Source organism: Medicago sativa, chromosome 4 (genome assembly GCF_051527215.1).
Source record: "Medicago sativa cultivar Bolivia chromosome 4, Bolivia_mono, whole genome shotgun sequence".
In the NCBI taxonomy this organism is placed as follows: domain Eukaryota; kingdom Viridiplantae; phylum Streptophyta; class Magnoliopsida; order Fabales; family Fabaceae; genus Medicago; species Medicago sativa.
Window position 1 is genome coordinate 15,990,542 of NC_140752.1, and position 12,424 is coordinate 16,002,965.

Here is a 12,424-nt window from a genome sequence, read left to right on the forward strand (position 1 = left end):
CATCAATCCTTCCGGGAATATTCCTCACATGTACAACATGCCACTCCTTCAAAGCGGACTTTAACAATTTTAATTTTTCTCGGAGCACAAAACCGCCCCAACCTGTGATTTGATAAGAATTCCATTTCTCTAAAACATACTGTTTATACCCTGGAAGCTCTTGCCAACATCTCAACATTCTTGTCGGCCGGGGACCCCAATTCTCTTCATCAACAGACAACTGAAGCGGACAATGATCAGAGAGACCCAGAAGAAGGGCCACCTGAAAACAATTAGGCCATTGCAGACACCAATCTTCGGAAAGCAAGAACCGATCTATTCTACTCATAGAAGTATCATAACCTTTAAACCAAGTAAACTGACGCCCACATAAAGGCAAATTGATCAACCCATTATCGACAATGAACTGATTAAAATGAGGTGTCTCTTGCGCTAGCCCCATCCCTCTAGAAGACCGTCTTTCATCCACACTTCTGGTTGCATTAAAATCCCCACATACATACACCTTTTCCCCCCTCAGCAACTGCAAACTCTCTGATAAGGAAACCCATAACTGTTGTTTCGCCAAAGAATCACAAGGTGCATAGATATTAAATAAATAGAACACCTCATTTGTCCGAACAAATTTACCATGAATGATGAGCACATGTTCCTTACTAACTGTCGACCACACTTCAACTTCATTAGTATCCCACAAAGTTAACAAACCACTCGAAGCACCCCTTGACGGCCTAAAAGAATACGCATACTTCAAATCCCCCACATCGACAAACACAGATTATCATCACAAACTGCTAACTTTGTCTCTTGTAAACATAATATGAAAGGCTTTTTTCCACCACCAAATGTCGCACCTCCCTTCTCTTCTCAACACTCCCTAACCCCCGCACATTCCAGGAAACTATTTTCATCAGAAACACCCACCTCGCACACCCCCCACCACCACAACTCTTCCCCTACACTCCCCCATCCACCTCGGCCCTGTGAACCTCCACCGGAGTCAAAATTGGCCCTACTCGTACGTCTTTCGACCGAGATAAAATGCTGAATTTATTATGATTATTTCCTGGAAAAGAAATACCAATAGTGTTAACGATATCTTGAATATCATCCGCCTTTGTTTCTTCATTTCCACGTAAAACCACCCAATTTTTCCAATCATTACTAACTGAAGCCACAGAATCCGATTGCGAATTTGAGTTGGAACTATTCTCTTCTAGTGACCGAATTACTTTCTCCCTTTGTCGTCTCCGAGAAATAATTTTGTGTTTCAAAACATTCATCGATTTAGAACCGCGTAAAACCTTCATAACTTCTTCTCGATCTTTACTCGGTAGCCTTGCCACCTTTTTCAAAGTGAGCACCGGATGTCGAAGTGCACCACTAACCTTTTTCTTTGTGACTTTAGTTTTCTGGCTGCCACTCCTTCGGCCTGTTTCAATCCCCACCTTCCTTAGTCTTTTGTTTTTAGAAGAAATAAGGCCGATATCACCTTTCTGAACATGCCGAAGCCAATCCACACTCCACGGGCCTGAGCTTAAGGACCTTTGATCTTGCACGTAACTTCTTTGAGAATGTTTCCGTCCTTTAATGGGTAACACAGCGCCATCTGCAGTTGCAAACTCAGCCGTTTTGTGTTGTTTCTCACCCTTGGTTGTCTCTAATTCACCCTTGTTCGTCTTCGGCTTCTCCTTCACTGTTGGCATAGCTGAGCCTTCCGAGGACACACGTTCCAGCTGTTGTTCATATAAAGCCGCCATTTTGTTAACAGATATTGGACTATCTCATTGTCCCATCAATTCATCAACATTAATTTGACTTTCAATTGGTTTTGACACGTCCAAATCTTCCTTGTCCGCTCCATCCACAACGTTGTAAATAATGTCATCAGCTTGCACTAAATCATTAACAATTTTCTCCGTCATTAACTCAACATTGTTATCAACGTCAAACACTTCATTACCAACCTCGGTCCTTTGAGAAGAAGCATCTGATTTTTCATCCTCATCGTACAAGCAAACGTCATCACCAATATTAAAGCCATATTCTTCAATAATTTTAATTTTCATGATTGACCCGTCGACAATAATTTTTTCAGACCTATCAATCACTTCCAAAGAGGATGTGGCTATCAATACTCTTGCATAATCAAACTGCACTCTATTCAAAGAACAATTATCTGTTTTCAAGAACCTTCCACTATCCAACACACATAATTTGAAAATTTTTTCATTCCAAGCATGTAATGGAATTCCATACAAACGGACCCATGCTCCTCTCTGAAAGGGCAACACTTCCTTTGACCAACGAACCAAAGAAGAAAAAATCATATCAAAAAATTCTTTCGCTGATTGCACCACATCAGCAACATTCATGTCATTCGTGGAAAGCACAAATACCTTATCAGCGCCAAAAGAAATTATCTCAATATCTTTAAAGCCCGCGTCATAAATTCTATTCTGAACTAAAGGTATTTGAGCACCATCAATCACCGTTCCAACCAAGCCACGTGTTGCCCACTTTACATCTTCTTCAGCAGAGCTATATTTCCGAACCAATCTTTTCGGATCATTCAACTTATCCGTGCTTGCTTCTCTACCCACCTTACCGACAACTTGTACCTTCTCACCACCCTCACCATCTACACCCTTCTTCTTCGAACCACCCACCCTCACCACCACAGACCCCACTCTCACACCACCCTCACCAACCTCCTCCTTCTTCTTCCCTACATCTACCCTGCCATGTAACCCATCCTTTCTTTTTTCTCCCTCGGCCTCCTTCTCCCTCACCTTAACCACCACCCCTCCATTCTCCCCATCTGTCTTGCCTCCTACACCCTCACCCTTCCTCACCTCAACAGCCTTCCTCTCTCCTTTCCTATCGAACCTAGCAAGCACAGCACGGACACAATATTGACCGAAGCATACATTATTCAAAGCTTTTAACAATTTATCGACATCCCGCACCTTAGCATAACGTACAAACCCATAAACCTCACCATTCCTATTTCTATTATTTGCAACAAAAACATCCTCCAAAATTCCACAGACCTCAAATTCCACAAACCTCAATTCCACCCATAAACCGCACCTTATGTGATATATATTTTTATTTTATTTTTTTTATTTTGAGGAATTATTATAATTTTTTTTTAAGGAAGGAATTATTATTATTATGTCATAAAATATTCAATTTTGATAGCTATACAGATTAGACCAATAGAACTAATGATGATACAAATGTGATCTTAGCTTATATTTTGTCCCTCTGTCCTTAACTAAAGCTTCTTTTCATGGTAAATTATGTCATTAAATATATATTTTTTAGAGAATTATGGCTTTAAATATAATCTCCTACACAAAGTTATGTGCACTGATATTATTTGTCTTACAAACATGCCCTTTAATACCCCCTTGGTAGTAACACAAATTTATCTTGATATGACTAATTAAAGTTAAACACGTTAATATATAAAGGACATTTTAAGAAGATTAACATATAAAGTGGACACATGAAATTCACCAATCATTATTTAAATATATGTGAAAAAAAGTAAGAGGTGTTTATAATTGGAAAGAAGGGAACAATTTACAAGCTGCTCATGGTACCTGTTTAAATGCATGGGTAATTAAAGCCATTATGCATATATCAATCTATGCATTGGATGATTCGTTGGAATTGATTTCAGGAGAAGAGAAAATATATCAAAGTTATGATACATCGTATTCACGAAATATGGCCGATGGAGCAGTGAATGATATTCATACGCTTGAAATAGATTTGATTAAACAAATGGAATAATTTTAGAAAGAATGATACAAGTTAAAGATATTGGTAACTAATGAAGACGGTGATGATATTAATGTTCCGTCAAATATGGTCTAGGAAAAAGTATTTGTAATTTATAATAACTTATGTTTTATGTATGATTATCGAAAAAAGGGCTATTACCATGCTATGAATAATGTGGATAAATTGTTATCATGTGATTATTTGAGAAGAGTCTTTTATTATGATATATCGTATTGGTGGTTCTTACGGTTGATGTGACCTGTGCATCGGCGATCTAGTAATTTTTCTATCTTACATGTTTCAATTTTCTTTTCGGCAGGGATAATCATGGGTTCAAATTGGAGGACAAGGAACTTCTACATGTGGTAGATGGTGAGTATTGTAGGACATTACTTCAAAAATATATGTGGTCTCTTTTTTCTTTCTAATTATTCTACAATTTTATTTCCCTTTCATTCATGTGTTTGAGTATTGCTTCAACGAAAGCCTTTGGTTAATTGCTTTGTTGAATTCTAGTATGAAACTTCGGGTATAGTAAAATTGAATGTCTACATGTTCTCACTCCTATGATTAAAGAACAAAGAAAAGAAGAAAGAAAATAAAAGGGGTCTACTTAATCGAAGTTTTGAAGCATAGAAGACCAATAAGTAATTTTCTCTACTACCTTTTTGGTGAAATTCAATCGTGTCTCTAATTGATCTGATCTCTCTATGCAAGTGTTCCCTCACGACCAATCCATTACCCTCTCTGTACAATCACAAACTGACCCTCATCACTCAATTTCCTAAGTTCACTCGATTCAATTGGTCCCCACTTGCACTCCAATTGAAGTATGATTCAATTGACTTTTGATAAACATTAGGAGTAGTTAGCATAGTTAATTTTATTGTTAGGGAAATGTTAACTTGTGCCCTTAAGGCACAAGATAAGGAACTCAACATAGTAATTTTTTGTTGGAATGTGTGCATTCAATTGAATTTTTGAATTTATAATAAATATAAGGGTTAATATGTCTTTACCCCCAGTAATATAGGCGAGTTCCGGTTTTCCCCCTGTAAAAAAGATTCTTTCGATTCCAACCCTGTAATATGAAGATTCCGTCGAAAACCCCCTGGTCGAATATTGGACCCCCCAGCTGATGACGTGGCGCGTTGAGTCACCCTTTTCTGCTGACGTGGCGTGCTGACTGTATAATTAATTTTATTTTTTATTTTTTTTATAGGGTACACGTGGCATTTGTCATTTTTTTGTCTTTACCCCCCTGTAATTTAGGCGAGTTCCAGTTTTCCCCTGTAAAAATTTTAAAAATAAAAAATAAAATCTGGAAAATTTTAAAAAAATAATTATTTTTTTAAAAAAAATTCTGGAAAATTAATAAAAATTGAAAATAATGAAAAAAATACTGAAAAAATTAAAAATCTGGAAAAAAAAAATTTCGCATGACATGTGTGTATATACATACCACATCATTAAATCATTTTAATAATAAAAATTAAAAACTGAAATTCTTTTAAAAATAACAAAAAATCAGATTATTTTTTTTAAAAAATAAAAGATTGATTTTTTTTTTAAATTTTAAAAATAACAAAAAATCAGATTATTTTTTTCGAAAAATAAAATAAAAAAGCAGAAAAGACATTTAGATTTTTTTCGAAATTTTAGCAAGTGTACTAATTTATATCGAAGTAATAATTTAATTCGTATCTGCATGGACTATTCTAATCTTTAAGCGGCAATTTCGTCAATATTCAGGATGTATGTTAATGGGGGGTTGCCTTAGGAAAACATGTTTTTTTGCAATAATAAATAAATTACTGAAGAATAAAATTGGTTTTGAAATATGATTAGAGAAATGATTAGGTCTTTCGTATCATCTATTCGTCACTTATTAGTAATCTGCACCTAAATCATATGATTGTTAATCGGTTTACGACAATTAAAAAAACAGCTCAGATCAATCCCTTAACTCAAAGCCCTTTTCTCTAATTATAATTCCCTAATTCTTTATGCGAACCTATAATCATTGAAGGTATGGAGTCCGTTAATTTTAAAATCAAAACCTAACAACTTTCAATCCATATATTGTTCGTTAAATTGAACAAAATAAATATGTAGGAGTTATAAAGTGGTGTCAGCAGTCATGTAATCTCTAAAATCAATTATATTGGGTAAGAATCATAAAAGCATTACGTACAATTTATACTGAATAAACTATAATAACTTTCATAATAATTCAGAGTTACTTACATGGTCATGAGCTAGAACAAAATCATTTATGACCCAATCATAAAGGAATTAGTTAGACATCATCAAAGGAATAAACAACATAAAAGAGAAAATAAACAGGAAGACTGAACAATTTTTTCAAATTTTTAAAATCCGAACTTTTTTATAATTTTTAAAATTTCCAAAAAAAAAATTATCCATAATTTTTAAAATCCAGATTTGTAATTTTTTTAAAATTTTTCAGTATTTTTTTCATTATTTTCAATTTTTATTAATTTTCCATAATTTTTTTTAAAAAAATAATTATTTTTTTTTATTTTCCAGATTTTATTTTTTATTTTTAAAATTTATACAGGGGGAAAACTGGAACTCGCCTAAATTACAGGGGGGTAAAGACATAAAAAAATGACAAATGCCACGTGTACCCTATAAAAAAATAAAAAATAAAATTAATTATACAGTCAGCACGCCACGTCAGCAGAAAAGGGTGACTCAGTGCGCCACGTCATCAACTGGGGGGTCCAATATTCGACCGGGGGGGTTTTCGACGGAATCTTCATATTACAGAGTTGGAATCGAAAGAATCTTTTTAACAGGGGGGAAAACCGAAACTCGCATATATTACAGGGGGTAAAGACATATTAACCCTAAATATAATGCACAAAATTTGAGGGAATATTTCTACTTTTGGATTCCTTATCTTGTGCTCTAAGGGCACAGGTTAACATGACCCTTGTTGTTATTAGGGCGGAGTTATGTTGGCAAGATTTTTATACCATGATCTGATTGTTTCAATATGAATGAATTCTTCTATGTTATTTATTTAATCTTTGTTCTTAATAATTTTTATCGTTTGACCAATTTTAAATTGATGTATGTATGATAATTTACAATTTAAAAGGAGAGTAAAATTTGTGAATATTTGAGATTAAATATGCTTGCCTTCGTAGTTTAAAGATGGATGTGAGCCCTTGAAATCATTAAAATTTCTGATATGAATGTTTAATCTTGATTTTGATTTCAGTAAGTGTGTTTGGTTTAGAAGAGAAGTTGTGAATAGAGAAATAAGTGAGAGAGAAGTTGTGAAGAGATAAATATGTGAGAAATAGAGTAGATTTGATGTATTATTTGGTAGAAGAGAAAAAGATGAGAAATGGAGAAGAGAGAAATGCTTACTATTATTGAAAGGACTAAAACACCCCTACAAAAATCTCTCATCAAATTTAATTTGTTTCATAATTCAATTAGTTATTTTTTTTTGGTTACATTCAATTACTTAATTTAATTTAACTAATTAATGAAAATTTTGATAAAATAAATCAATGTATATTTTAGTCAAATTAATGATTTTTTTGTTACAAATAAATTAATGAATTCAAATTTTAGAAATCAATTAAATTCCTTTTGTTTGAAGCTGAGAGTTGTTTCTTTGCTGTGATCTCTCGCTGGTGGATGAGAATAATTTTAGGGTTAATTAAGTTTTTAGTCCCTGTAAATATTCACAGTTTTGTTTTTAGTCTCTGTAACATTTTCCTTAAGCATTTTAGGTATCAAAACTATTGATGGAATTTTTTTACAGGGACTAAAAGTACTGATGGAAAAATTTATAGGGACTAAAAATGCTGATGGAAAATTTTATAGGGACTAAAAAGTGTGATTTTATTTTGTAGGGACTAAAAACAAAACTGTGGATATTTGTAGGGACTAAAAACTTAATTAACCCATAATTATGTTTTTGGTCCCTACAAAATTGCGACCTTGTAAGTTTAGTTCTTACTTAATTTTAATAGCATTTTTAATCCCTACAAAAAATTTTTGCACTCAATATTAGTCCTTACTCAATCCAAATTTGTTTAATTTATGCTTAAACTCTTAAGTTTTTCAACAATTTTTTACAGGCGTGTTAAGAACGTTATTAAAAGGTCCTCCAAAAAAAATATCGCAAAAATTTGATTTCTACGTCCATATTTTTGTTACTTATATCTTAAACTTTTGTCGTTTTAAAAAATTCATATTTAATTTATTTCATGTTAAAAAATTATAGATTTTATGAAATGAACCTTTCATAGTGTTCTAAACTTGTATAAAAAGAATCGTTAAAAAATTTAAGAGTTTAAGGATAATTAAACAAAATTTATTTTAGCAGGGACTAAAATTATAAGTAAATTTTTTTTTGTAGGGATTAAAAATGCTATTAAAATTAAGTAAGGACTAAACTTACAAGGTCGCAATTTCGTAGGGACCAAAAACATAATTAACCCTAATTTTTTAAGCTTAATTTTTTTTCTTTGAAGCTTAATTGAAGCTTTAAAAAAATTCCTGTGAAGCCTAATTGAGGCTTTAAAAAAATTCCTCAATTAATTGAAACTTTAAAAAAGTTCCTTTTAGAATATCATCATTCATCAATGTTGCCTCAATTAAATTTCTTTTCATGTTCACAAGTAAAGTTGGGGTTGCAATTCATCCAAGTGAATGCAAGTATCAGTTGAAAGAAAGGGCAAAATTGGAACAACAAAGGCTAGAAACTTCTCTCTTGCCTTTCTTTGGGTCAAGATTCTATCATTATTTTTTATGTGTCTATCTCTCTCCAAATTGTAACAAATTGAAAAAGTTATAAATAGAGAGGATCTTTACCCCCTTTCTTCTTTATTTTGAGGAGAAGATAAAAAGTGGTGGGTCCCACTATTTTTTAATCTCTCTTCTTTATTTCTCTGCATTCCAAACAAGAGAAAATTACTATCTCTTCTCTATTTCTCTCTTCTTTCTTTCTCTCTTCCTTATTTTTCTTCAACCAAACACAAAGAGCATCCACAATGGAGACATCCATTTTTGGGTTCTTAAATGGGTGTCACGTGTACACATCACTCATTTATCATTTTTTAATAGTAGTGCCTAATAAGCATTCAATCACTCCAACTCAGATCTGACACAAAGTTCTTAAATGGAACTCACTGATCAACTATCAATAACTTTATATCATTATATTTTAATTTTTTAATATTAAAAGAGTGCGGGTCCCGCTTAAAAGTAGAGGTCTTAAGTAAGACCCCGTGTCTTATAAAACCCTGAAAAAAAATTATCCCCATTGGGGGTACCTAATAGGTACCGGGTCTTATATTTTTACTTTAACTCTTTATTGTTTTGGTTTTTGTGTCAATACCTCATTTTCTTTGTAAAATTTTGGTTATCTTAAAAGTTGTCATATAAATAGATGTTAAAATAACACAACTCTTTCTAAAAGTGGGTATTCATTGTAAGATCATCTTCCTCAAGCTTACATTCTTAATAGATGCATGAGATGTGATAGGAACTAGATTGGGATTAAGGTAAAAAAATGAAGGAAAAAAATGGAAGTTTGAACGATGGAACAAGGCAAAAGAGACCAAAATGGGCGTTTCTTTTTCAACCTTAAAGTCATCTTTATAATGGACCACGTTTTTTCACTTTAATTTTTCTTCTGGTAAACACTATCTTACATAGCTATCTGTTAGGAAGCAAAAGCTATACACTTATTACTAGTTTCACATCCTAAGTTAACAGGAGTATAACTTAAAATCTATGTCCCTCACAACACAATTACTTCTCATAATTCACTTATGTGATGTTACCAATTTTAATTCACTTAGTGTGTGTTTGGTATGACGGTGGTGAGAATTGATTTTGATAGAATTGAGTTTAAAAGAATTGATTTTGGTTAAAAGTGAGTTTGATGTGAATTGATTATGTTTGGATACACTCATTTAAAAGTGATTCTTAGGAGTTGATGTTGTTTGGATAGTTTGAATCAAAATTGATTTTAAATGGGTAATGACCAACTTACCCTTTTAATTGTATGTTTTTAGAACATCTTTTTAATTATATTTAAAATTAAATATATCATCTTCATTTTAGATAATTATATTTTAGATAATTATATTTAGAACATCTTTAAAATTAACACTTTCAATCAAAAAACTTTTAAACTAACAATTATGTTAAAAAAATTACTCATATTAATTAACAAAATATATCAAAAGTTGTTATTTTTTATATGAACCTGTCAAAATATTATTGGGCTTCTAGAGCCCAGTCCCAACCTCTTAGCCACTTCCTCTAAAAAAAAAAAGAAAACCTCTTATAATCTTCTCCAACGAGAAAGGGAGAGAAAGAGCATTCAAGGTTGCAGTGCAGCGGTGGAAGGAAAAATTAACCTGTGCAACCTGAAGCTTGAAGCAGTAGCACGAAACCAAAATTGATCAATGAAAAAAATCATCGCTGGCCGTTTTGTTGGATTGAAGGAAACGATTTACAACTCTGGGGAAAAGAAAAAGGGTAATAATGGAAAACGAAACTGTCATGACAAAATTAATTCTCAAAACCACGTTAAGTCGCCGCGGAAGCTCCAAATTGTGGCTTCTCACAAACGTGGGTTTGGGACTATTTTCATGTTTTATTGAATCGCTTCTGTATCTACCCAAACATCAAAAAGTATGCTGAAACCACGTTTTAAAAAGCAAACTCGGGTTTGAGGCTTCCAAACGCGGAACCAAACAAGCACTTATTAAGTTATTCTTCTAGACAATGAATTGTTTACCTCCACAAACACCCTCATCCTTGCTATGTTGAGCTTAATTTCAAAAAATTAAAGGTAGATTTTAGTTTGCCAAAGTCAAGCTCTAATATACTAAACTATCAATGCACCATGTAATCGTAATATACAAAAAAAAAAGTTATTTTTACAAATATACGCACATAAGTTAATCGTAATGTTACTAAATTTTGTAATAGCTGCGTGAAAATATTTAACATATTTTAGCATATAAACACTAAATTTAACAATATTATCATCAGCAGTGCTATGTGGTGCAAAGGTTTTTTCGCACATACAACACGAACTGAGCTTAACGTGCAAACTTGTTATATAAGATTACTTTTTGTTAAAAGTAAATAAATTAATTAATTAAAATAGTCAAAGTTATCGAATAATAGGATAACTGGTTAAGTCTCATTTTTCGGTAACCACCTCTTTGCATGGCTGCCACCATTGCTGCCATTTTTTTTTTTTTTTTTTTTTTGAATCAGCAAATATTATTAAATAACCAAATCCTGCTCAAGACGAACAGAGACCGGTGAAAATGAGAATACAAATAAAAGGCGCCGTATTTAGACGGAACACCCAAACTTAAACACCCTAAAAACACCCTAATGACATCACCCACCACAACCACCTAAAACAGACCCTTCACGAAAGCAACCACTGTAATAACAATATCCAATACCACCCATCGTCACTACTCACCCCAAAGAAAAATCACTCCTCAAAATTAAACTCCCAGTCCTGAACACCAAAGCTGAGCCACATCTGAATTCCCCGAAAGGTCATTCAGCTTCCACCATCTCACGACCTCCGATCCACCGAAAAGAACCATAAAAAGCCCAAAACCAACTTTGAGCCAAAGAACTGACTCCCGATCTCGAATCAAAAGTGATCGGCCCACCAGACTTTAGGACCAAATCAGAAGGGCACCCCTCACCATCGGTACACCAGAGAAACACCAAATCGCGCCAAACAAGAATGCAGCTAGATACCGACTCCCGATCTCGAAGCAAAAATAACCGGCCCACCGGAAACCAGCACACAACAAGTATGACAAACGACATGATATGTGATGGTGCAAACAACAAACAAACCAAAAGGAAGAGGCTCAGCTCAACGGGACCCACTTCCTCCAAACCCCAAACACCTTAACAACCCCAAAAAAACATAAACAAGAGCTAGTGACGATGAATAAGGACCCGAGTTACAGAAGCTACCTCCAAAAGCAAATCACCCCAACAAAACATCCTCCTCCTCGCGTAAACAAACACCAACCAACCCCTTATATAGCTCCCGTCCGCCAACTGTTCCGACACCGTCCGAGTCCAAAACAACCATGATAAAGTAACGAACACGCAGTGACCTCGAGGGTCTGCCACCAACAAGCAAAATCTGAAGCACCACGGCCACCAGCATGAACACCCACTACCACTACGATCCTTACGAAGACAAACGATCCGGAAGTTCGTCGAAGGAGGATTAATCGTGAATGAAAAAGATGATGCCACACCTACAACCGCCAGAAACAGATCACACCTGTCGGCACCACACATCACCCCCTCCACACCACACGTCCGTCACCACCACCGACCACCCCGTCACCACCTACAGTCCACTTGAACCACCCACCAACACCGACACCTTCAGCCGTAGGAAAAAGGTTCACACACGGCACCACACATCACCACCGCCACATCACCGTCCACCACCACCACGCATCACCACAACCACACATCACCACCACAACACCACACGACGCCACCGCACACAACACCATCACCACCATACCACCACTGTCGCAGCCTCACCACCTCGAAACCGGATCTG

At 34.5% G+C, this 12,424-nt stretch overlaps 1 protein-coding gene across 1 annotated transcript; it reads right to left on the reverse strand.

Moving 5' to 3' along the window:
* Positions 1 to 1,784: 1,784 nt before the first annotated feature.
* On the reverse strand, positions 1,785 to 12,013 carry LOC146926719 (uncharacterized). Its single transcript, XM_085706956.1, has 2 exons — positions 11,832 to 12,013; positions 1,785 to 3,012 (listed from the first exon to the last, which is right to left on the reverse strand). Exons 1-2 carry the CDS (start codon positions 12,011 to 12,013, stop codon positions 1,785 to 1,787), a joined length of 1,410 nt encoding a protein of 469 aa, XP_085563082.1.
* Between the last annotated feature and the right edge of the window lie 411 nt (positions 12,014 to 12,424).

Excerpts from the sequence above, each read along its gene's own strand:
- LOC146926719 (XM_085706956.1), bottom strand. The coding sequence starts at position 12,013 with ATGCTGGTGGCCGTGGTGCTTCAGATTTTGCTTGTTGGTGGCAGACCC. Across the intron at positions 3,013-11,831 it reads GAGGAGGATGTTTTGTTGGG|AAATAGGAATGGTGAGGTTT; the intron begins GTGATTTGCTTT and ends TGCAAATAATAG.